At 44.0% G+C, this 27,503-nt stretch overlaps 1 protein-coding gene across 4 annotated transcripts in view; it reads right to left on the reverse strand.

The window, feature by feature from the left end:
* The window catches only part of postnb (periostin, osteoblast specific factor b), a 104,615-nt gene that overhangs the window by 50,285 nt on the left and 26,827 nt on the right, over positions 1-27,503 (reverse strand). For all 4 annotated transcript variants that reach the window (XM_072477058.1, XM_072477055.1, XM_072477057.1 and 1 more), the window contains exons 3-9: positions 25,754-25,818; positions 21,674-21,831; positions 20,722-20,886; positions 13,918-14,064; positions 11,034-11,175; positions 5,086-5,298; positions 757-891 (exon numbers count right to left, since the gene is read on the reverse strand). In XM_072477058.1, the coding sequence (XP_072333159.1) occupies positions 757-891; positions 5,086-5,298; positions 11,034-11,175; positions 13,918-14,064; positions 20,722-20,886; positions 21,674-21,831; positions 25,754-25,818 (1,025 nt within the window). The remainder of the gene's footprint in view (positions 1-756; positions 892-5,085; positions 5,299-11,033; positions 11,176-13,917; positions 14,065-20,721; positions 20,887-21,673; positions 21,832-25,753; positions 25,819-27,503) is intronic.

Consider the following 27,503-nt stretch of genomic DNA (forward strand, 5'->3'; position numbering starts at 1 on the left):
AACTCACCTTTAAATGTGGCCTTCATATTGCTCTTCATGGTGGATAGACTGAAGTCCCAACAGCGCTTTCAGTTGTGCTGCTGGGACTGGAGAGCTGCTGGTCACCTGACTTGGATCAGCAGCTTGAGGATGTAGGTATTCTGGTTGTGATGGAAGATGTCATCCTTAGCCACTTAACACTTAGGCCCTGGGCTGGACCACCTCATTCAGCCAAAGTGTTTGAAACAATTATCCTGAAGTAACTGATTATCTTATCACTCAAGCGACACGTGCACCTGAATGGCCACAATTTTCTTGCACTATTGATTAATTCCTTTGTCTGTTATTCTAAAAGAAGCATTAAACCATTTACAATATCCACCTTAAAGCCTCTGTTAAAAGAGTGGCCAGAGAAATGTTATCTGAATGCATTAAGTACATGAAACATGGGCGTCACTGGCTGACCAGAATTCATTGCCCAGGTAAGGACGGCAGATTTCCTTCCCTAAAGGGTATTAGTGAACCAGATGGGTTATTAAATACAATCAGCAATGGTTTCATGGTCATCATTAGACTTTTAATTCCAGATTTTTATTGAATTCAAATTCCACTATCTGCCATGGTGGGATTAAACCCCAGGTCCCCAGAGCATTACCCTGGGTTGCTAGTCCAGAAATGATGCCACTGTCTCCTCTCACAATAATACCACAAAATGTAGACTTGTTTTGCAAATAAAAATCAGCAGGTTGCATGAAGTAATGGACAGTGATGATTTACCATCAAAGGCGTCATTCATGGGAGCAAGTAATGTGTACTCATTTTCTTCAGTGAGAGCAGCAGAAACTCCGGTTTCCTTCACTAAGTCATAAAACGTGGTCTGTTTGCCATTCGTCAGCTCCAGGACCTGCATTGCTTTACATGCAATAAGAAACAGGGTATCAGTAATGGCAGTTTATCAGTAGTTGATCAGAATTCCTTTACTTGTATTACTTGCATCATTCAACTCAATACAGCTCTTTCAGCAATTGTATTAATTTATCTGTAGGATTCAGATTATTGGGTAATATATGAAAGACTATTGATTATGCATTGACATTTTACCTTCAAGAACTCTTTTAAGTTTCTTTCATTTTTATTATTATCAGAACAGAGCTGTTACATCCGATTAGGACCGTTATTTTAAGGTGGAAAGATACACAAGTGATTGAGGCATCACATGTCCAACACTTCTTTTTCAAATTACCCCGACATACACCTGCTGTTGGACTCAAGTCCCCATTACATTTGACGCGAATGCCACAGTAACAAAATGTTAATGATAAATGAGGCACGAAAAGATATCATGAACATTCTTATGAGAACAAAGAGAGGAAATCGTAGAAGGCCTGTTCATCAATTTCCAATCCTTTCTGGCTACAGGACTGATGTCAGAGGATTAAGGGACCATTGTTTAAAAAGAGTGACATTAATATTTTGAGTAATCACAGGCAGATCAGTCTAACAGGAAAATTACTGGAAAATGTTCGGAGAGATGATCCCAAGCATCACTTACAAAGACACAGATAAATCAAAGACAGTCAGGCTAGATTTGTTAAAGGAATGTCTGACGAGCTTGGTTTAATTTTTTGAGGAGGTAGCAAGGAGGATTGCACCTTTAATGAAATCTGTATGGATTTTAGCAAGGCCTTTGATTAGGTCCCACATATAAAATCCTGATGGGACTGGAAAGACTAAATGCGGAAGAATGTTCCCGATGTTGGGGACGTCCAGAACTAGGGGTCACAGCCTAAGAATAAGGGGTAAGCCATTCAGGACTAAGATAAGGAAGAACTTCTCTCAGAGAGTTGTGAATTTGTGGAATTCTCTACCACAGAAAGCTGTCGGGCCAGTTCATTGGATATATTCAAGAGGGAGCTAAAGGGATCAAGGATTATGGAGAGAAAGTGGGAGATACTGAATTGGCACGATCAGCCATGATCATATTGAATGGTGGTACAGGCTCGAAGGTCCGAATGGTCTACTCTTGACCTATTTTCTATGTTCCAATAGCAAACTGGTCACAAAAGTGAGATCTGTAGGAAACATGGTGCAGCAGCAGAAAGTAAAGGGAAATAGTCGAGGGTTGTGTCTGTAACTGGAAAGCTTGTTCCAGTGGGGTTCCTGAGGGCTTTGTACAAGGTCCCATTCTTTTTGTGGTATTTATCAATGGTATAAATATAAATATAAGGAGCATGATTATGAAGTTTGTAAATTATACAAAAATCGACCAAGAGGTGGAAGCAGACTGCAGGAAGATATCAATGGTGGGTGGACAGAAAAGCAGCAAATGGAATTCAGTCTGCAAAAGTATTTGGGGATATAGTGGATTTATAGTGGATTTGGGGAAGTCAAACAAGACAAATAAGTACACAATGAATAGCAGGATACCGAGAAATGTAGAGGAACAGAGAGACCTTGGAGTACATGTCTACAGAACCTTGAAGATATCAGAACACATAGCTAAAATGGTTAAGAAGGCACATATCACACTTTCCTTTATCAATCGAGGAGGGAAATGATACTGGAACTGTATAAATCACTAGTTTGTTCAGAGTTAGAGTGCTGCATACAGCCTGGTCACCACATCGAGCAAGGATGTGATCTGATTCGAGAACGTACAGGGGATATTGCCATGAAGACTGAATCAACTGGATTTGTTTACATTGGGAAGAAGAGGCTGAGGGAAGATTTGATTGATGTGCACAAAATTATGAAGGGCCTAGATGAGAGTGCATGGGGATGACCTGTTTCCTTTAGAAGGGAGAATAGAATTAAAACAATTAAGAGGAGGATTGAAGGGAGTTGATGAGAAGATAATGGGAGTCTGAAGCTCACTGCCTGAAACGGTGGTGGAGGCAGATATCCTCATCACATTTAAATAGTACTCGCATATGCTTCAACGTACCATAATCTACAGGGCACAGACCAAGAGTTGGAAAGTGAGATTAGGTTGCATGGTTCCTATTCCATGGGCACAAACTCAATGGCTGAATGGCTTCTGTCTATGCTATAAACCTCTGTGATTCAATGATTCTCTATAATGGTGGTATTATTACCTTTGCCAGCACAAATAGGTGATGGTTCCAGGTTAGCATCAAGGCCATTTTTGGAAACTTAATAACTGGCTATAATCTAACTTTTGAGTTAACATACTGACTGGTCCCGCTTTCTTACTAGCTTGGAGCAGCGCTACAGGTGCAGATCTAATATGTGACTGTATGCCATTCCGCAGAATGTAGCTACGCTTATTATTGTGTGTGTGTGTGTGGGGGGGGGGGGGGGGGAAGAGTCAGTAGGTGCAGGCAGTATAACCTGTCCAGCACAACTGAGTCACATTTAAAACAATAGTGCACTGCACCTCTGCAATCAGAAACTTGTGCGATAAGCTAAGTTTGCAATGGGGAATCTAAGTACCTAATTACCCAACAGATTATTTTTAGAGATTAATAGGATCCATATTGATAGTGACAAGATCAACAAACCTAAACACACAATACTGTGAAAACATTAAATTAAATAGTTTAATGTTCATTTAAATATATTGTAGTTTAAAGAATTATGACATTTCAAATGTGTAATTTTTTAATGAGTAAAATCATTTTCCCATTGAATGACTTGATTGTTACACAAATCTAGCAACATTAATCCTGTTGGTGAATTTACTTTCTGATGTAATAGTTTCAATGGGTCTCTATAGCTGCAATAATTATTTAGGTGTGTAACACCCAAGTAAAATAATGCAGTGCTCTATTGAAAATCATTGTGATGGATGCATTCTTTGCGAACTCTTGACCTGTTTTCAAATGTTTTCTTATTCCACAATTTGAATTCTTGTGTTGAGGAGCTGTTATATTGAATGGAAAACTGTGCCTGTGTGAATGCTGGGGGGAGGATATTAAGAGGCTTACTTATGATGGCATCTTATCTATCAAATCAGTTCCTCCAGGGAAGAAAGTGATGTGCTAAAACTCACTGGAAGCCTGCCAGTGCAGTATCACATTTAACTTTACCAGCATGAAAAACACCTACGCTTCCCCATGACTGTGCATTCTGGAATCTTTGATCCACTGTATCGTGTGATTGTGTGTACTCAATAACTGGTACAAAACAGTCATTTCGGTATTCTTCCCATTTTACGGATATTTATGTTTTTATTTTTCAAAAAAAGGGTAATTTCGGCATCACAAATTAATTCCTGGTAATAAGTAGTTATTTTCAAATTGGTACAAACTCACACGTTTGCTCCTTATACGATAAGCAGTGACATTTTTAAGAAAGGTATAGACCAGTGGAGGGCAACCTGCCGCCCAGGGACCACTTGTGGCCCATCTTGGTTCTGAGTGTGGCTCATCAGACATTTTGTTGACAGTTTCCCCAAGTGTAGGGTTGCCACATTTTGCTGTTTTCCGTCCGTGTAGTTTTTTTCCTACTGGTATGACTGGAGTGGTACGCACGCAAAGCAAGGGCTCGTGAAATGACGTGCGCGCTGATTGCTCACAACACTGACTGTGAGAGCCGTGTGCTCCCTCTGAGCCCAAAGTGTAAATATTTCTTTGCAAGCAAGGGCTTTGACAAAGGGTCATCGGGACTCGAAACGTTAGCTCTTTTCTCTCCCAACAGATGCTGCCAGACCTGCTGAGATTTTCCACCTTTTTCTCTTTTGGTTGTGAATATGTATTTCGTTTTTACCATTTGAAGTTGATGACAGTTCTATTAATATCTGAATGATTAAACATTTTCTATAACTTGTTATAAAATACTTGGTGTGTATTTAATGTATTTAATCTTCTTCATGGGGCCATGGTCAGTGAACAAGCCCGATTTCAATCTTGCGGCCTACTGAGATGAAGGCGGGCCTCGCATGCGGCCCACTCAATAGCATAGGTTGCCCATCACTGGTAAACATCTTTTATCAGCTTCAAATCAGGCCAAAATGTTTATATGTTTAACTCTCATTCAATTGTCAAAATTAGAACTGCAACAGTTTTTTTGGAAAATGTGTACCAGGACGACAAGAAGTGCATGTCATTGAATGAATTTTGTCACTCTGATGCTCTCATTAATTACCTGCATCTGGAATCAGCACTTTATCAATTAAGTGAATCACACCATTGCTTGTGACAATGTCTTTGCGATTGACCATCCTCTGCCCATTAACAGTAAGACTATCACCGTCACATCCAATCTCTATATGTGTTCCTTCCAAGGTAGCATAGGTTGACCCGGACATAATAGCTTCTGAACACTGGACAGAGTTGAGAATGTGGTAGTTCAGCATAGCTGTAAGGAAATAACAGAAGATTAATGCCGTCCAACAGACTAGATCACATTCAACTTGCTCTGATGCTGAATACCACCTGAAAGCACTGGTGGGAGTTGAAATCTGTCGGGTGTGTGGGGTGTGTCACAGCACTGTCAGAGACATAGGAAAATGGTTCTTGATGATATAAATCAGAAATGTGGAGTGGGATTGGGATAGTCTGGCATTGGGTTAATCCAGGACCTGGGGAAGGGCAGGTGTGGAAGCCCTGGGCAAAGAAAGGCCCAAGGTATTCATGTGTGTCTGACGTTTATAAAGTAAGAAGAATGTGACCTACCTGGGCCTCCTGTGGCCATGATCAGCCTTTTACTGGAAGGGTCGAGACTCTGCAGTCAGGCCTGCAGTGTAGTCAGGCCTGTGTAAAATGATGTCAATGGGACATAACTTAAATTAGGGCCTTGCTCCACAGAGTTGTGCCTGATTCAGGTAGGTGAGGAAACTGTGATATCCCACACAGGACCTACAGGGTTGAAATGCTCGTCTTCCCCATGCCCCTTGTGGTGAACGAGCTCCCCCGCTAGGGAGTAATCTCCAATTACTCAGTGTGTTAAAGGTCGGCCAGTAAGGCACCGACCAAGCAGGAACCTGGTAGAGGTCTACCGGGAAGTGTATACATATCGTTTGTAAATAAAACTTTGTTCTTATTTTTACTCGGTGTGGATTCCCCGTGTCCATACATAAATAAACATTTTGAAAACCACCCATTTATCCTGTAACTGCCGAGATGGTTAGGCAGAAAGATGTGATTAAAAACCTACTATTTCAACCAGAACCAATAAAAATAATAAAAACGTTCATTAGCTCAAGATTTTGCACATGTATGCATTAGATCCCATTTCTAATCATGCCCGATATAGCTGCCAAATTGGTGATATCAAGGAGAGTAATGCAGGAAGAGTTTTAAGGCTAAAACTGTCAAAAACAAATGTACAAATGCACGAAAAACAAAAGTTGAGATCAATGAAATGAAACTGGGATAAAGGGTGGCTAAATTTGTTAATAGATGTTGCCAATTAATTTCTATCTCTTGTTGGAGAATCAAGAGTTGATTACCAAACTGAATTGTCGAACTCTAACAGGCCATGGAACAACAGGCTTCCCAGGAATAACAGGAGAGATGGAATGGTAGGCTGCCTATGAGCGATGGGGGATGAATTATGTTCTACTCCAGATGCCTTCTCATCATCTGCAAGGGATGTCTGTGCGAGGAAACATGTGACTGGAACAATGTCAACCATGAATAATTAATGTATGGTTTTAGTGATTAGTTTAACAAATACAAGCAGAGAGATCAATTAACTAGAATTTGGGTGTCCTCAAAAAAGTCTGGAAACAATAAATTCATGAAGCCTGGTGGCAATTAATCATGAGCGAGTTAGTCCAAAGGAGGGAGAAAAACCCAATACCAGGTTTTTTACTGCATAGATTGATCACTTGTGCCGGCCAAATAAAATCTGTAAACTCAATTACGCTGCAAAAAGCTTATTTGAAGTGTGTTGCTGGGAAACATGGAAGGAGGTTGACTCAACTTGTTGCCAGTGCTCTGACCCTGACACCTGATGCAGACATCTATCTTCTGCAGCAGCAACTACCTCTCATCCCCTCCAAAAAAGGGGCTTCCAAGGAAGTTATGCTGAACTTCTTTAAAACACTAGTTTGGCCTCAACTGTAGTTGTATATCCATTTCTGGGAACCACGCTTCCGGAAAGATGGGAAGGTGAGGGTGCAAAACGGATTTATGAAAATGGTCCCAGAGACCAAGGACTTCAATCGAGTGGATAGATTAGAGAAGCGATGGCTGTTTCCCTTGGGTAAGAGAAAAGGTTGAGGAGATTTAAGAGGGATGTTCAAAATCAAGCTAATGGGGCTAAAGGTAGACAAGTCTCCTGGACCTGATGGAATGCATCCCAGAGTGCTAAAAGAGATGGCTAGGGAAATTGCAAATGCACTAGTGATAATTTACCAAAATTCACTAGACTCCTGGGGTGGTCCTGGCGGATTGGAAATTAGCAAACGTGACACCATTGTTTAAAAAAGGAGGTAGGCAGAAAGCGGGTAATTATAGGCCAGTGAGCTTAACTTCGGTAGTAGGGAAGATGGTGGAATCTATCATCAAGGAAGAAATAGCGAGGCATCTGGATGGAAATTGTCCCATTGGGCAGATGCAGCATGGGTTCATAAAGGGGAGGTCGTGCCTAACTAATTTAGTGGAATTTTTTGAGGACATTAACAGTGCGGTAGATAACGGGGAGCCAATGGATGTGGTATATCTGGATTTCCAGAAAGCCTTTGACAAGGTGCCACACAAAAGGTTGTTGCATAAGATAAAGATGCATGGCATTAAGGGGAAAGCAGTAGAATGGATAGAGGATTGGTTAATTAATAGAAAGCAAAGAGTGGGGATTAATGGGTGTTTCTCTGGTTGGCAATCAGTAGCTAGTGGTGTCCCTCAGGGATCAGTATTGGGCCCACAACTGTTCACAATTTACACAGATGATTTGGAGTTGGGGACCAAGGGCAATGTGTCCAAGTTTGCAGACGACACTAAGATAAGTGGTAAAGCAAAACGTGCAGAGGATACTGGAAGTCTGCAGAGGGATTTGGATAGGCTAAGTGAATGGGCTAGGGTCTGGCAGATGGAATACAATGTTGACAAATGTGAGGTTATCCATTTTGGTAGGAATAACAGCAAAAGGGATTATTATTTAAATGATAAAATATTAAAACATGCTGCTGTGCAGAGAGACCTGGTTGTGCTAGTGCATGAGTCGCAAAAAGTTGGTTTACAGGTGCAACAGGTGATTAAGAAGGCAAATGGAATTTTGTCCTTCATTGCTAGAGGGATGGAGTTTAAGACTAGGGAGGTTCTGCTGCAATTGTATAAGGTGTTAGTGAGGCCACATCTGGAGTATTGTGTTCAGTTTTGGTCTCCTTACTTGAGAAAGGACGTACTGGCACTGGAGGGTGTGCAGAGGAGATTCACTAGGTTAATCCCAGAGCTGAAGGGGTTGGATTACGAGGAGAGGTGGAGTAGACTGGGACTGTACTCGTTGGAATTTAGAAGGATGAGGGGGGATCTTATAGAAACATATAAGATTATGAAGAGAATAGATAGGATAGATGCGGGCAGGTTGTTTCCACTGGCGGGTGAAAGCAGAACTAGGGGGCATAACCTCAAAATAAGGGGAAGTAGATTTAGGACTGGGTTTAGGAGGAACTTCTTCACCCAAAGGGTTGTGAATCTATGGAATTCCTTGCCCAGTGAAACAGTAGAGGCTCCTTCATTAAATGTTTTTAAGATTTTGGGGCAGCACGGTAGCATTGTGGATAGCACAATTGCTTCACAGCTCCAGGGTCCCAGGTTCGATTCCGGGTTGGGTCACTATCTGTGTGGAGTCTGCACATCCTACCCGTGAGTGCGTGGGTTTCCTCCGGGTGCTCCGGTTTCCTCCCACAGTCCAAAGATGTGCAGGTTAGGTGGATTGACCATGATAAATTGCCCTCAGTGTCCAAAATTGCCCTTAGTGTTGGGTGGGGTTACTGGGTTATGGGGATAGGGTGGAGGTGTTGACCTGGGGTAGGGCGCTCTTACCAAGAGCCGGTGCAGACTCGATGGGCCGAATGGCCTCCTTCTGCACTGTAAATTCTATGATTCTATGAAGATAAAGATATATAGTTTTTTTGAAGCATAAAGGGATTAAGGGTTATGGTGTTCGGGCCAGAAAGTGGAGCTGAGTCCACAAAAGATCAGCCATGATCTCACTGAATGGTGGAGCAGGCTCGAGGGGCCAGATGGCCTACTCCTGCTCCTAGTTCTTAGGTTCTTATGAGGGGGTTTGGACAGAGTAGATAGGGAAAAGCTGTAGCCATTGGCGGATGATTCTCAACCAGGGGACATTGGATTTAAGGTCAATGACCTGAAGGTGTGGCGGAGGCAGGTTCAAAAATGACTTTCAAAAAATAATTAAATAATTATCTGGATCGAAAGAAATTGCAGGCGTCCAGGGATAAGGTGGGGGAGTGGGACCAGCTGAGTGGCTCTTGCAGAGAGGTGGCTTGAAGATGGGGTGAATGGCTTCCTTCTGTGCTGTAACCTATGATTTTATTATTTATACAGTGCATTTTGCTTTACCGTCAATAAAGCACTTTTGAAGTTACGAAGGTGGTGGCAGCCTGCTTCCATCTAATTAATAATATTCTTTCTTGTCACAAGTAGGCTTACATCAACACTGCAACAAAGTTACTGTGAAAATCCCCCTGTCGCCACATTCGGCTGCCTGTTCGGGTACACTGAGGGAGAATTCAGAATGTCCAATTCACCCAACAGCATGTCTTTCGGGGCTTGTGGGAGGAAACCCATGCAGACACAGGGAGAAAGTGCTTGGACATAAATGGAAGCGCTGTTTTAAGGTAGGAAATGCATAGCAATCTCTCACAAAGAGAAATGTGATAATGACCAGATGAACTGTTTCATGTGATATTGATTGAGAGATAAGCGTTGAGCAGGACATCTGGGATAACGACATGCTCTTCTTCAATATTGTGCCATGGGATCTTTTACACCAACTAGAAACAGGACCCTGGACATCTCACCCAAAAGCTCACCTCTAACATTTCAGTGGTGCAGCGCCAAGTGCAGGTAAAAACTTCAGAGCAAAGAAAGCATTTACCCAAGTCTTTTTGTGAGCTTCAGCTGACTGGGTACAAAGCCTATTACTCTAGACTTGGGCAGGAATTCTACCCTCCACCCCCATGGCATACTTTCTGGCAATGGAGGCTGCTCGCCATTGGTCAGCAGCAGGATCTTCCAGTCTCGCCGATGTCAACGACGATTGCATTGTTTGCCGGCCTCGTCGCCAGTGACTCCACCGCAGAGAGTCGGCATCGATGGGGCCGGAAGATCCACCAGCACGTAGGGCCAGAAAGTTTAGCCCTTAGGCTGCAGCGCACGTTGGGGAAGAAAATCCAAGCATTCAGAGAGGGATAGAAAAGTGTGAGGAATCCTGCCAAATCTTCAGGCTTTAATTTGAATGAAATGCGATTTTTATTCCACTAGGTTTGCAAAACATCTGTTTTTTAATGTGATATCCAGAAATAAGTGATCAGACGAAATGAACTATTCTTTAACTACATCTGTCAGTACAGTCAAAGGCCAATAAAGTGATCAGCTAAACCCTTATGAAAAATATGGGTTTGTGTCAAATGTCGTTCCAAGTCACGAGTGCGTGCAAAGCTACTTACATGCAGCTGCAAAGACTATTCTGTCACTCTTTAAACTATGTTAACAAAGCATTAGGACTGGATTTATGGCCAACAGGAATGTTGTTTCAAAAACCCTTTGTGAACAGAAGTCTGCAAGCACATCGGAGAGGACCTTTGTGCGATGGGGTGAAATGCATAATGTCAGTCGACAGCCTGTTTTACACCTCTCCTGGATTTGTTTCACTGACCTGAATGGATAGCTGACTTGCTAGCTGACTTTATGCTTTTGCACAGAATCAAGATCAATGCCCTTGTGCCTATCAGGTCAGCAAACCGTTTTAACATATCTAAAATGCAAATACTGACACCAATCAAAGCAGGTCGTGGAATGCGGGGCGAAGCATCCGACAAAAGTAGGTAGTCCAAATGTTTGCTTTGAGCTCATTGACCTTGTCGTGTCATTTATTGCATTATGTATCACTTAACAAAGTACCTTTCAGTGCCACAGGGTCACTTAGGATGCGTTCCAGAACCTCTCGGGAAAGACTGTCAAAGGCTTCATTGGTAGGAGCAAAGACTGTGTAATGTCCATCTTTGCCAAGGGTTTCAAGCAGTCCTGAGGCAGTGGCAGCAGCCTAAGGGGAAAGCACATTCGATAGCACCCAATAAGTTAAAAAAAAGACAGTTACAGGTAGCACTTCCGACTTCATTGACAACAACAAATGGTTAAATAGTCTCCGGTCTAAAGTTGAATAGTTCCATGTTTAATTATGTGATACCATTACATGATACGGTGGCCAGAATGCTGCGGTTGTTGTGATTGACATTTGCCGCCGGCCGGGGTGGCCTGGGGTGTTTACAAGGGGAAATTCCATTGACAAGCGGCAGGAAGAGAGAATTCCGCCACCAGCGAACAGCGCGCTGCTGATAAATACGCAGCTGAGGAACCGGAGCATCCACCCAGTGTATATTTTTTGATTAAATTTCTATTACAAACTTCTTGTAAATTGAAAACAAAAGGGAATTGGAACAAACAACTATTGCCCTGGACATTAGGAACTGTAACAAACGTTGAAAAGTCATCAATGATAAAGGCTGCCTCTTTAAGCTGCTGTTAAGTCTTTAAATCAATTCTACAATAGGCAACCTCCCGATCAGATATTTTGAATGCCGAGTCTTCACTTCTAATTTGGTAATGAGGTTGACTCATTAAAAGTGGTGTTGCTCACTAAAGGTGAGACCTATATTTTTCATGGTCATTTAATTGTCAGTTGGATTTCAGCACTGTAAGCAAATATAGGTGTATGGGTTTATAAATGATAATAATATGGTATGTGATCTTGCTGGCATTTATATGTTAACACAATGGTCCCTTTAATCTCTTCCCATCATCGGTGATGTATGATTCCCATGTTGGTTATAGGGACAAGCGTGATTCACTGCCTAGGTCATTGTTGGCACCAACATTACTGGCTCTGAATTTTGTTGATAATAATAATCTTTATTGTCACAAGTAGGCTTACATTAACTCTGCAATGAAGTTACTGTGAAAAGCCCCCAGTCGCCACATTCCGGTGCCTGTTTGGTTCACGGAGGGAAAATTCCAAATTACCTAACAGCATGTCTTTTGGGTCTTTTGGGAGGAAATCGGAGCACCCGGAGGAACCCCACACAGACACAGGGGGAACGTGCAGACTCCGTACAGACAGTGACCCAAGCCGGGAATCGAACCTGGGACCCGGGTGCTGTGGTGCTGTGAAGCAACAGTGTTAACCACTGTGCTATCGTGCCATTCGTTGATGTGTGATCTCAGCAGGTATGCCAGTGGGCACATATCTGAATAACATGGGGCAATTGGACACACTGTATCGCATGTCTGCTCAATGCCCACAGGAACTCTGGCTTTGTAAAGCCTAGAGATTAGGGAGTTACCTGCCTCTCAAACTCAGAAGCATTCTCCTCAGCCTCCTTAGCAAAAAGGACAAGCAACACAAATACTTTTAAAAATATTTGCTTGGAGTGGAAGGTGTGTTTCCTGGCCCGAACTTCAGCGATGATGCCCAATGCACCGTGGACAAGGCAGTAATGCATCCACTCCTTCAACAATGCCATGTTCTCATTAAGGATTGGCAGTGGAGCTTGCAGTTAAGGAACTCACTGCCCCCTGGCAGATATTGACTTGGTAAAGCATTGCAAAGACTCTGAAATTGCAGATGGCCAGCAGAACCAGATTCCTATCACTTCCAGGGGTTCCACTAGTTTCCTGGTAGAGCAATAGTCAGAGATCGGTAGAGTCTACCACAGAATTTGAGGCCTGCTGTCTTTATAGCTCCTCAACCTTTCACCTGATGGTGGAAGAATGCGGTTTTTGACTGGATGCACCATCCTTCATGCAATACGATGTAAACAATGACATGCTGTGACTGGGAACATTTAAAGGATGTTCCTGTCGAGGGTTGGACAGGAGTCTGCATCTTGTTGTGAGGCCAGTGAGGTCCACTGACACAATTGTCTTTGGGAAGAGTGGACGTTACTGGCAACAGCTGCCAAAGTGAGGTTTGCTACCTCTCTCTGCAAAATGTTGGAATATGATTGTGGTCATCACATTAACGAGCCTGGCATCCTTCTACTCGTTCCTTTTCCACATTAGATCAACCAATGCCTGGGGGCAAACCCTCTGGAGTCACGGGGGAAGAGTATATAAATAAATAGCTGCATCTGGCACAAAGACCTATGAAATTCTAAATGCTGGAAAGAAAGAAAAACGGTCTCTAAGAAGCCAACGGTGCTTGCCTTGATATAGTCCACGTCCTGCAACCTGCAAGTCCCATTGCACCATCATGTGAAGTTTCACAGGCATGCTGGAGACTTGATGAGCAGCAGGCTTTGGGCCTAAAAACAGCCTCTTTACGTGCCCTCCGAATACACTAACGAAGCTCCCATCTGCTTTGAGTGGGGGCTTCAAACATCCATACCAGGCCCAACCCAAAAATTAAGCAGGACGCTGACCGAATGAAAATCTGATTTATGTCTGATTTTCATTCCACTCCACTACTGCCCAGAATTGGTACGGGAGGGAGACAAAAATCATCTCCAATGTGTTCATTCACAATGTTGCATTTTAACACACTTCATTGTGCTGGGCCACTCAGGTTCTCAGGTAGAATATTCAGCACTTTTTAAACAAATGTTTAAACATAATTGTGCTAAAATACTTCTGTATTAAATTAAATATTTACAAATTAAATATTTAATAATTAAATATTTACTCAACATTGTGAAATTCAATCATTGCCAATATTTAATGTGCTAGGAATCAGAGAATTATTTTGTTGTGCTGATGCTTAATTTGGATCATCTGTTAGACATCAACTTACTCTGAGAGAAGAAAGCTCATCAGTTGCTTCAATTACGTCCGCTATGGTGTTACCGACTGCTGTGATAACTCGGTCAATGACGTGCACGATGCCATTGGTTGCAATCTGGTTTGCAGAAAGTACTTTCGCACAGTTCACTGTAACAATCTGCAACGGTTTAGAAAAAGGAGAAAGGAATATATTCTGTCAAGTTTTTGCAATTGGTCGATTTTTTAACTCCGTTTTCAAGACTCTGTTGACAGAGGAATATGATTAATGTTGGATGTTTTTAAAGTAAGAGCATTTTCAGTCTTCCACTGCCTTCATCATTGGCTCACATCTGTAGCACATCCAATTTCCTTCCCCTCCCCCCCCCCACCCAGCTCCCCCCCCCCCCTCCCCGCCCCCCCCCCCCTCCCCCCCCCCCCCCGCGGTCTTTGGGAAAGGTAACCCAGCGCCCTACCTTAAATAGGACTTAAATAGGACTCCAATCTCACACCAACATGGTTGATTCATGACCAACTTCTGAAATGATCTGGTAAAGAATCTACATTCGTCTAGAAGGCTCACTACCACCTTCTCAGAGCAGTTAAAGATGGACAATGTATTTCAGCCTTGTATACAGAATTCTAGGAATTTTATTTTTCAAGAGATCTAGGAGGACAGATTCATAGCTCCTTGAAGGTGGAGTCACAGGTGGACAGGGTGGTGAAGAAGGCATTCGGCATGCTTGGTTTCATTAGTCAGAACACTGAATACAGGAGTTGGAACGTCTTGCTGAAGCTGTACAAGACATTAGTAGTAACAATAATAATAATAATCTTTATTGTCACAATTGGCATACATTAACACTGCAATGAAGTTACTGTGAAAATCCCCGAGTCACCACATTACGGTGCCTGTTCGGGTACCCAGAGGGAGAATTTAGAATGTCCAAATTACCTAACAGAACATCTTTTGGGACTTGTGGGAGGAAACCGGAGCACCCGGAGGGAAACCATGCAGACACGGGGAGAACGTGCAGACTCCGCACTGACAGTGACCCAAGCCGGGAATCGAACCTGGGATCCTGGCGCTGTGAAGCAACAGTGCGACCCACTGTGCTACTGTGCCACCATTGGAGGCCACACTTGGAATATTGTGTACCGTTCTGGTCACCCCTATTATAGAAAGGATATTATTAAACTAGAAAGAGTGCAGAAAAAATTTACTAGGATGTTACCAGGACTTGATGGTATGAGTTATAAGGTGAGGCTGGATACACTGGGACTTTTTTTTACCTGGAGCGTAGGAGGCTTAGGGGTCATGTTATAGAGGTCTATAAAATAATGAATGGCATAGATAAGGGCCGCGATTCTCTGCTCCGGCGCCAGAGTGCTGGCGTCGGCGGCAAAACGGGAGTACTTTGCTCCGGCGCCGGTTCTGAGACCCGATTCTCCGTTCCGGGGGGGCCAGCACGGCGCTGGAGCGGCCCGCGCCGCTCCAGCTGCCGGTCCCGCCATCGACCTGGCGCCACGGGGTCTACACATGCGCAGCTGGGCCGGCGCCAACTAGCTGAGCCTCCGAGACAGGGGTGGACGCCGAGTATGAGTATACCTCGAAACAAGCTAGCCAATGTTGAAGTCCTTTTTGGCGTCGTTTGAATGCGGATCCAGCTGCAGGCGATCCGGTTTGATACGGTGGTCCACCTTTGGAAAATCTTAGAGCAATAAATTGATGCACAATCAATTGCACAAAGACTTGAGTTGGGTACAACTGAGGCTTTATTGCTCTAAGATGTGTGGCCTCCCGCAGCAGCTGGTGAAATGGCTATCGCATGGAGGACACACATATTCATACTCCACCTACTGGGCAGAGCGAGCAGGCAGAGACTACCAACGTACCTGTAGTACAGGTCCTAATATACATCACCTAATAGAGGTGCAACAGTGGTTTACCACAATTGGCACCCCATCCACAAACATTCACTCCCTCCAGCACAGAGGTGCACAGTAGTACCAGTGCACACCACCTACAGGATGTATTGCAGCAACTCACCACAACACCTTCGATCCTTCAAACCCATGACGTCTAACACCTATAAGATTATGCTCCGCAGACGCATGGAAACACCACCACCTGCACGTTCTACATAAACCCCACACCATGCTGACTTGGAACAATGAGCTCGATCTACCCAAATGGGAACAGAGTCCCGCAATGTGCGGTTAGCTGGGTGTTTTGCGGTGCTCAGAGCACTGAGAAACACGACGCTGTAGAACAGCGATTCGGGTAGATTGGGGGCCTCAGCAGTAAACGCGTGGCCGAGGCCGCACTTAGTCCCATTTTCTGTTCTGAGGAGCACTGCTCGCCGGAACACCTCAGTGCAGGGTGAGATCAGGATGCCATAAATGGTGACACTCCCCGATGTGACACCCAAATACCCCCCAAGCCCCAACTCATGTATAAGGCTCAGCCAGCAGCCCCCAGCCTCCCCACTCCCCCTATCCATGCAGCGTACCCCCGGGACCAATCTGCAGTACAGGAAAAATTCTAGCTTGGCACCCTGGCAGTGCCACTACCAATGCAACATGGTCATCTTGGCAATGTCAGGCACTGCCAGGATGCCCAGGTGGCACCAGCAGTGCCAGGGTGCCACCCTGCACCATGGGCAAGCATCTGGGAAGACACCGATCCCCCCACAAGTGCCGTTCCATCGGGTTCCCATTTGTGGAGACCAGCACGGAACAGCGCTTGCCTGAGATCCCCAAGGCAAGGGATTTAGATCCCATGTCTTGGGTAGATTGTGGGAATGCATATTAGAGTGAGACCAGCTTTGCATATTTGCTAAAAAGCGATCCCGACCACAATGGGCAGGATTCGCATTGCGACGTCTCGCAAGATCCTTAGGGATCTCACCGGCTCGCCATGCCTCGCGGGATCTAATATTGCATCATCTACCGGCCATGTCGCGCTGCCTTTTGGGCTTAACGCAGCCGGTAGATCTGACCCTATATCACCGTTCCGTCACCAGTTGCTGAGTCAAAATTCTACAACTCCCACCCTAACAGCACTGTGGGGGTACCTACCCTATGTAGACTGCAGTGATTCAAGAAGGTATCTGCCCACCACCTTTTGAGGGCAGTTAGGGATGGGCAACTAATGCCAGCCTTTCCAACAGCACTCACATGAACACATTTTTAAAAAAGTGGCATGGATACAACAATTGATCATAGTATTCATGGCCTAGGAGAGGGAACAGTCAATGAGGGATTCTGCTCTTTGATCAATGTCCTAGCAATTACCGCCCCTGAAGAGCAGGCATGTGACGGTCAAGGAAAAGCAGGATAATAAAAGGTAGTGACGGTCCTCGGGATCAATGCTCAGCAATAGTGACTGGAAAGTCTCACATATCAATGACAGGTACTTGGGTGAGAGACGGCTCTGCAGCAAGAGTTAGTAGGAGCTACACTGGATAACCCCCAAAAGCGAGTACTGGCATGGTGATGTGCAATTTCATCACTCCTGCTCACAGAAGTGGAAGTAGCGTCCAACGATGTGCAGGTTAGGTGGATTGGCCATGCTAAGTTGCCCCTCAGTGTCCAAAGATTTTAAGTTAGGTGAAGTTATGGGGATGGGTCGGGGATTGGGCCGAACGGTAGGATACTCTTTCAGAGGGTTGGCTCAGACTCGATAGGCCGAACGGCCTCCTTCTGCTCTGTAGGAATTCTATGGATTCTATCTTCATGGTACCTGCTCATTATTATGATTGCTGAATGCTGTCAGTCTTAGCTATGAATTTCATACCCTTCAATAGGGTACCCAATTGTGAATTGGTATCTATTTAAAATCAGCCTCTGTCTCCAGGGAAGGATGCTGCTAAGATTATTTGGAATAGCGCTGCTCAAGAAATGGCTGGCCATACGGGAGTGCATGCATCAAGGTTTTCCAACACTGGGCTGCAGGTGGGGAGAAGGAGTGGTGCTTTGTACTCCCAGGAGGCCCTCCAGACACACACTTGAGTACCGTGACTGCACCCATGAACCATGAATGCTTACTTCAACCATCCCGGAGAAGAGTTAAGAATCAACCATTACAGTGGGTCTGGTGTGACATACAGGCCAGGCTTGGTAAGGCGAGCAGACTCTTCCCTGATGGAAATATTTGCATCCAGTAATCCAGTAGTTTCATAGTCATCAGTACTGATACTGGCTTTTTATTCCAGATGTATTTAATTAACTGAATTTAAATTCCCATGAGATGTTGGTGGGAATTGAATTTACGTCTCTGGGTTACTGGTCCACGAACAGAACCACTAGGCTACCATTACCATCAGGGCTCGGATTACTGCACTCTAATCCATTTTTCACATTCAGCCCAGGTACAAAGAGCTGTCTTGGTCGGAGCTTCCTTTCCTCTTCCTCATCTTCAATCTCTTCCAGCTGTTTTCTATATAACTAGTGACAAGGACTTTCGCCTCATGGTGTTGAGATGATGCATCATACAGCAGACTGCCAATAATCGCAACATCTAATCTGTAGAGCACTGCAGGCTGAACCACAGCAATCCAGGCAGTAGAATTGTAACTCTAGCACTCCAATGGTCTGCTCTATCACATTCCTCAGGGCAGCTGACTCTCTTGCATGCTAATGTGTGTGTGGATTCCAAACCAGAGTTTTGAGTCATGTTGCCAGTGCCTAGGTCTTGTGGCCCAGTAGCCAACCTTTGGTTTACAATAGAGGCTAAAAGACAGTTGGCATTGCAGGCTTCTGCAGAATGAAGGCATCAGGACTGCTGCCAAACGAACTGGGCATTGGCCTGCATGTTACGTTATCTGTGGTTACACACCACCTGAACATTGAGGAAACCTTCGCAGTTTCGGTAGAGGACAGAGTTGATTTGAGGTGCCTCCATAGTAATGTCAAGGGCATCCAGCACCTGTAATTCAGGCAAACCCTCAAGCTCATTTGATTTACTTCTCTTTAGAAAGGGGAAATTAAATGAAGTTATAATAGAGAACATCAACGATCTCTTTTTTAATGGATAATAAATTGTGAACCCTTGCCACAACATCACCAGCTCTTGCTTAGAAGGAGCGAGATGCATTAAAGTTCATAACTGCACTTATCTACATAGCCACTGGCAATGCAGTCCTTATTCTGCTCTGAAGTTGGGCTTGTGGCTGCAGCAGTTGGCAGATTTCAGTGAAGGGTTGACAGCTAACTATTGGTCATCGTTGAGGCTCAGGTAGGAGAATTGCAGAGAACCTTTGCCCCCACTCTTTCTCCTCCCTCTTCCAGCAACTTGTCTTGCTGTGTGTAACCTCTGCTCATTCTCCCAGTCATGCCCGATGCCAAGAAGGCTGCTTACTATCACACCCACATCTGAGAGCAACTTGCAGGGGACAATGCCCACTTGTGGAGCTATTTCTAGATGTTCACCTTGTGTTTCATAAAGGTGGACAAATGTCCACTTTCCAGTTCACCAATCAACTTCACTTTCTCTCTAATCGAAAACATTTTAAACTTTCCCACAAGTAATAATAATAATAATCTTTTATTGTCACAAGTATGAAGTTACTGTGAAAAGTCCCCAGGTTTAGGCATACTCGCAGGTTCCCCGCAGGGAGATCTTTACGTCCAATGGTGGCTTGCTCCATGATTTCACACGCTCCTGCTGCCTAACTCTCCCTGATAGGTCAGCACCATCATATGACACGCAAGACAAATTCAGCTAATCCGAAGTTACCAGTGCAAGATTTCAGATTAGTGTGGGTGTTGTTCGATGGGATTTATTATTCTGCCAGTGGGATTGGCTGATGACTTTGACATAACTGGAGTTTTGTGTTTTCTGAATTTGACTCATTGCGATTTGAACAGAACCATGAAGTTAACAAATTTTACCTCAGAACCTGCTGCACTGCTCCCTGTATGCTTTGGCAACTTGGAGGAACGAGAGAAAGCAGCAAAAATGTATAGAATTGTAAGTCAGAAGAAATAAACCAGCAATTAACCTGTATGTAGTCATGGTCCCTTTAAATTGCCCTGCTTTTGCGGGATGGGGGAGGGTGGTCCTCCATGTTATCTGATGCATGCTCAGTTGTGTGTGTGTGTGAGCTTAGGAGAGGGCGTGACTGGAGTATGTAGCTCTAAAATGGTAGCACTGGTGTCAAGTCAGTGTTTCATCAAGTTGAAGTCAAGATTTTCCTGTTCTGCCTACTTTTTTTGGACATTAATTATCCATGTGTATAACTCTTTACCAAAATGTCCTCCAATGTGATTCACACGCCATTTTGGAATCCTAAAAACACTTGTAGTGCTCCAAAGTGCCTCCAGGAAAGAAGAAAGGCACAAAAAATGGTCATTCTTGGTGCACATAACTGAAGCGTTATCACAATTTCTGGATTATCACTATCTGCCCAAAATTTTCTCATTTGTAAATTATTTAGGATAATTTAAGATTATATGACTGGATCTTTGTCGCTTCAGAATATGTTCCAGGTTCTGCCACAAATCAAATAATTTTGTGCCCTGTAACTAATTTCCACACTGAGTAAACCCTCATGCTAACTTATTTTACATTGAAGGTACCTTACTAATTAGCTGTAATCCATGAAGGAGTATGGGCATCTCCGCCCATGAGAGAGAAACAATTAGTTCTGTACCTCAAGGGGCACCACTTTGCACAGCAAGTGTGGGGCAAGGTGAGCAGGCAAGTCTCCATGAACTATCACAGCTGGTATGAGGATTGAACCCATTCTGTGAGCATCATTCGGCATCACACAACTGAGCTAACCAACTCCCCACAGTTGAAAGATGTAAAAGTGAGTAAGGGCCACAAACCTACCCCATTTGGATAATGATTGATGAGGATATTGAGGTCACTGTACATAGAGGGCACAGACATTCCATCCTTCATGTCCTTTGTCAATAAGCGATAGTTCACCATATGGTAATGCAAAGCATTGAGCAGTTCAATGTTCACATTGCTTAACAATGCATCACGAATATCCTGTTAGCGAATAAAGAGAGAATGTCAGGTACTTAACGTATTCTTTGTGCCTACGATTTGTAATGGTATTTAGAAATAATGGCCGGAATTCTCTGCTCGTTGAGATTCAATTTCCCCACAGGCAGTGCACCCCCGCCAGCGTGGGGTGGTTACAGTGGGAAATCCCATTTACAAGTGGTGGGAAGACAGGATCCCGCTGCCAGCGAACAGCGCGCTGTCGAGAAATACGCAGCTGGGGAAAGGGAGAATCCCGCCCAATGTGTAAGATTAAAAGTTCAAAATTGAATTAATGTGGTGGAATATCATAGTCTATTTGTAAGATCTTATAAATATCTCGTAATTTAAATTTGGAGAACATTCACAAACAGAAAAATATTTTTAGCTGATGTCAAGTAGTTGTTTACGAGCTAACCTTTATCAGTGCTGGATTTTATTCTGATATATTTCTCCCTGGCCAGACTTCTCCTCCTTCCCTGACCCCAGCAGTTATTGCTTCTGCATATCCTTTCTCCAGCTGAACTGGCAGCTGATCACAATCTGATCAAGCCAAATTTCATTCTTTAAGTTTCATGTTTCCTTTTAAAATGCATCATCTTTTTGAAGGGAGATTTTCTGGGGTGAGGCAGCCACATGGCAGTGTGGCTGACAAGGTATTGATTACTGCCATCCGTGGAATTCAAACAATATCCACAGCTATTCAAAGAATTTGCAATTTGCTGTCTTTGGACAAGCTTGCTGCCTATTGAAAAGGGCCGTTTCGCTTGCGGATATTTCATGGACAACTTACGGCATTCAGCAGCATCCAAGCATCATCACTCGGCGCAAAGAAGGTGAATGATCCGACACCTTCAATCTCTTTTCTTAGATTAGATCTGTCTGCATAATTCTGTGTACTTCTGGCGCCCACAATACCCAAAGTACCATAGACATGGTCAATAGGGGCAACTAAAAAGAAAAAATAAACAAGGAAGAGTTTTAGACAAAATTTATCTTCAGAGGAATATACACCAGCAAGCACAATGCAGGCCTTTGAAGTTCTGCTAATAATAATCTTAGCAACAAACTGCTCAGTTGCACTAAATTATCCTAACGGTACAAAGTGTCATTCTGTCATCCTATAATCTATCACCATTTCCACTATGGACATTCTCAGTGCTGTGGAACTGTGCTCAGAAGTAGTTGGATAGTCAATATAAGATTAATCTTGGGGAGGCAGTGGCATAGTGGTACTGTCACTAGGGTGGTAATCTAGATACCCAGGTAATGCTCTGGAGACTTGGGTTCGAATCCTGCCACAGCAGATGGTGAAATTTGAATTCAAACAAAAATCTGGAATTAAAAATCTAATGATAACCATTGCAGATTGTCATCAAAATCCATCCGGTTCACTAATGTCTTTAGGGAAGGAAATCTGTTGACCTTACCTGGCCTTGTCTGCGATGCCCACATCCCATGAAAAAGAATAAAGAAAAAAAAAATTTGGAACGATTACATTAATCTCGCTTTTGAGGCATGCCGTGAAGTGCATTTTGCTTTTATCAGAATTGTAAAATGGGTCACCTGATCGTTCTTTCAAAAATCGCTCAAAATGTTGTTGGATGTGAACAGCTTCAGTTAGATCACATCAAAACACTGTTGCAAAATATTGTTCCAAAAGCCCTGAAGTGAAAACTATTACTTTATTGCTTCATTCACATTAGAGGCCGTGGGGGGAAGGAGCAAAAGGGGTGTATCATCTTGGTGCAGGAGGGTGCCCCCTATGCACAAAGGGCAGCCCCAAATGACATAGCCATCCATTTCCCCCCAACCTTCTTAAATATAGTTTGCTTAAGAAAACGCTCTGCCCACTCCAACTATATTGTGGCCCGAGCAGCTTATTAACCAGGCCAACTGAATTGACCCTTTCGGGCAGCATGGTAGCACAGTGGTTAGCACTATGGCTTCACAGCACCAGGTTCCTAGGTTCGATACCCGGCTTGGGTCACTGTCAGTGTGGAGTCTGCATGTTCTCCCCGCATCTGCGTGGGATTCCTACGGGTGCTCCTGTTTCCTCCCGCAAGTCCCGAAAGACGTGCTGTCAGGTAATTTGGATATTCTGAATTCTCCCTCTGTGTACCCGAACAGGTGCCGGAATGTTGCGACTAGGGGCTTTTCACAGGAACTTCAATGCAGTGTTAATGTAAACCTGCTTGTGACAATAAAGCTTATTATTTTAAAATAGCAGACAGGCTGACTACCAACCATCTTATGAGGGACCTCTCTGGGGTGAACGGTAAGGTAGTGTGCAAGCCACCGCTCATATTTCATACTGCCCCCGTCCCCAATCCCACTGACCCACCCCATGTTGAAAACATGCCCAGTGGTGGTGATGGTGGGGGAGGGGGGGGCATTAACATCCGTTCTTTGGTTTCAAGATGCCTTCAGGTGGTATTATTTGATGTGTAATGTGGTATAATAACCAGTGAAATGGAACCAAACATTCACACATGAGAATGAAGGTGAAAGCTTATGAAAATAGATATTGCTTTTCCTGATGTTGTTTGATAAGATATGTTGCTACCTGTTGCCAATTGTCTAACAGATTATAATTTTTTAGACTATGATTTATAGATAAGTTAAACATTATTGAACAAAGGGAATAATACTCTCTAATTCCTGTTGTACTATGGCAAATAAATGCTCAATGATTTACATGACAACTCAAGACTTCAAAGCTCTCTTTAAATGATTAGCAGCACCATACAGCTCCCCTGACGGCTCGTCAGTTTATTTATGGATTAACTGCATCATGCAGAGTGGAAAGGCTGCCAATGTCGAATATGCTGATCCCCAGTAGAATAGCAGCAGAGTAATCAAATTAATTCCAGCATTTCTCAAGGGGCTTAGCAGAAAGCAGACGTGCTGCCTGATCCTCAGCATCTCTGTCTCGTTAGAGGGGCTGAGGCTCCATAATTACCCTCAGCATCATGAGGTGGTGGGGGGGGGACGGCAATAACAGAACTACAATTGCACTCAGTATTTCTGGATGGATGGTGGAAAATTAATCAACTACGACTAATTGATTACAAAATGATAATCTCATCATGGGTTTAATCTGAAAGGAATGTTTGTGTCATAGGTAACTATCTTCAGAAGCTGACATTCCAGTTTACGTAGGTTTTCTTCACTATAGCACATAGTTCGGAGAGTCGGTGCAGACTAGATGGGCCAAATGACATCCTTCTGCACTGTAGGGATTCTATTCTATTCTATGATAGAGGGAGCCAATACTTTTATGATGTGTTACTGATGTATGATGGTGGATTGTTAGTACTGATTCCAATTCTCTTCCCACATCTAGTGGTGCACTCAGGCACTCAGTCTGTTTCTATAGCTAGCAATTCCTATAGCTGGTCATTAATCTGTCGCTGGAGGTTTATAGCTTGAAGGCCTCCATTCCACATCAAGTGTGGCTGACCAGAAGTCTCTCCCGCTCTTACCACCAGCCATTGGTGTGTTTGGAAGGATTTGCAGTTTGACACACTCAAACCTGTTTGGCAACGTTATTTTTGCACCTTCCTTGGTCATCAAGTCCTGTGGTGGGACTCGAATTTAGAGCTTCTGGCTCAGAGGCTGGGACACTACCCACAGCGCCACAAGCCCTCCATTGTTAGCTCCCAGTTACGAAAAAATTAACACAGGTACATCAACTGATAATCAACCTCCAGTGACCTGTTTAAACTACGTGCCTTGTTAACATACTGCCTGGATTTTTCCAGGAACAAGGAGCCATCTATTGTACAAATTGCTGACTTTAACTCACGTTGTGTGACATAGACCAAGGGCAAGATTTTACAGCCCCTCCCACCAGACGAGATATTATGGTCCCGCTGAAATCAACTGCCCGCCACATCCACCAGGGGGAGACACACCATGGCGGCTCTGTAAAATCTTGCCCCAAATATGTTGCACCAGCAAACTTAAATGAAATATCTGTTATTTGCACTGTGTCTTCATTGCTGGACCTCAAGTACTGCGGCAACAATATATTATCAAACCTACATTTAGGATCTCTAGATAATCCACTAATTTCCATTATCCATAGACAAGTCCCCTGCACAGTATGAGATCACAGATTATCATAGAATTTACAGTGCAGAAGGAGGCCATTCGGCCCATCGAGTCTGCACCGGTTCTTGGAAAGAGCACTCTACCCAAGGCCAACACCTCCACTCTATCCCCACAACCCAGTAGCCCCACCCAACACGAAGGGCAATTTTGGACACTAAGCGCAATTTATCATGGCCAATCCACCTAACCTGCACATCTTTGGACTGTGGGAGGAAACCGGAGGACCCGGAGGAAATCCACGCACACACGGGGAGGATGTACAGACTCCGCACAGACAGAAACCCAAGCCGGAATTGAACCCGGGACCCTGGAGCTGTGAAGCAATTGTGCTATCCACAATGCTGCCGTGCTGCCCACAAATGATGATGGAGAAACCATTGCGAAGAGAAAGTATAATTGGCATATGCCAGAATAACATCAAATTCTGCACTGTTAAGAGCAGCACGCAGGCACAGTGGGTTAGCCCTGCTGCCTCATGGCGCCGAGGTCCCAGGTTCGATCCTGGCTCTGGGTCACTGTCCGTGTGAAGTTTGCACATTCGCCCCGTGTTTGCGTGGGTTTCACCACCACAACCCAAAGATGTGCAGGGCAGGTGGATTGGCCACGTTAAATTGCCCCTTAATTGGAAAAAATGATTGGATACTCTAAATTTATATATTTTTTAAATTCTGCACTGTTCAGTGATTTTCGTAGTCGCAACCATTAAAATAGCATCTAATCTAGTGTTAAAATGATTAAAACAAGGCATTTTAATTACCTGCTGGGCACCCACGCCCACCATCAAGTCTCATATAACCTGGGCAGCATTCATACAGGACCAACCTGTTGTCAAAATAATGAAAGTAAGCATTTAGTTAGCCAAAAAGAGCCAAGATGTTGAATATACAGACTGATAACAAACACGTCTCTTGAAAATGAATTACGATTGAATTGTTCACAGCTCTCAACATACATTGCAGAGTTCTATCTAACTTGAATGATCAATGAAAGAATGTTGCACATTCAAAATATAGATGTTGTCCCAACTGATCGCAAGATGAGCTTCTGACTATACATTCACATCACTAAGGCCGCTTATTTTCACTTCCATAACACCGCCCAATCTCACACCTGCCTCATCTCATCTCCCCTATGAAATCCTCATTCATGCCATTGTTACCTCTCGACTTGACTATTCCAAAGTACTCCTGGCTGGTCTCTCACCTTCTACCCGAGAAATCTTCCAAAATTCTGTTGTCCCTGAACTCGTGCAAAGCACCGTTCACCATTCACTCCAACGCTCACTGGCCTGCATTGGCCCCCTTTCAAGCAAAATCTAGATGTTAAACTCTTTTTAAATGCTTGATTTCCAATTCATCACAGACTTGCCCCTCGCTAACGCCATAATCTCCTCCAGCCCACAGCCTTCCAAGTTCCCTGTGCTCATCCAATTCTAGCCTCTTGAGCATCCTCGATTTTAATCTTGCCAATGGTGCACTTACGCCATGAATGAATATATTAAAAGATTTAGAATTCACTCCATTGTTGGTGTCAGTGTGCTCAGTTATTTCGGACCAAATCTCCAGAATTCTCTCCCTACACCTCTCTACCTTTGCACCTCGCTTTCTTTCTTTAAGATACATCTTAAAACCTACCAAGGCTTTGGCCACCGGAGTTAATCTATCTTTATGTGGTTCAGTGTCATATTTTGTATTTTTATTGCTCCTGTGCAGTGTCCTGTGGAGTTTTATTGCATCATTGTTCTTTTCCCAGCTGCCAATTAAACACTGCAGCAAACCTGAGTACAAAATGAGCCTGCCACTGTGTAGCAACAAATGTGCCCTTTTTATTCATGCAATTCTTCTGTTACAAAATATAGGGGTAGTGATTCAAGGAGAGTGGGAATTCTCTGACTTCTGGGATTTTCTCTTCCTATTGGCAGCGCACCCTTATCCATGGATTTCCCGGCGGCGTGGGGTGACGTCAATTAGAAATCCCATTGACAATAATAATAATCTTCATTGTCACAAATAAGCTTACATTAACACTGCAATGAAGTTACTGTGAAAAGCCCCTAGTCGCCACATTCCGGCGCCTGTTTGGGTCCACAGAGGGAAAATTCAGAATGTCCAATTCACCTAACAGCACGTCTTTCGGGACTTGTGGGAGGAAACCGGAGCACCCGGAGGAAACCCACCCAGACATGGGGAGAACGTACAGATTCCACGCAGATAGTGACCCAAGCAGGAATCGAACCTGGGACCCTGGCGCTGTGAAGCAACAGTGCTATCCAGTGTGCTCCAGTGCCGCCTCCGCGGGATTCTCGCTTCCTGCTGCCAGCGAATGGTGCACTGCCGAGAAACACGTGGCTGGGGACAGGATAATCCCGCCCGAAATGCCCAGTAGTGAAGCAGCCAAGCATTATACATCACCTTGCTTCCAATTCCTTTATACAACTCAGCCAGTTTTTCAAAGGGTAGGCCACCTGCTGCTCTTAGTTGAATATTACCCCATAGTCATACACATCT

Source organism: Scyliorhinus torazame, chromosome 15 (assembly GCF_047496885.1).
Source record: "Scyliorhinus torazame isolate Kashiwa2021f chromosome 15, sScyTor2.1, whole genome shotgun sequence".
Taxonomy (NCBI): domain Eukaryota; kingdom Metazoa; phylum Chordata; class Chondrichthyes; order Carcharhiniformes; family Scyliorhinidae; genus Scyliorhinus; species Scyliorhinus torazame.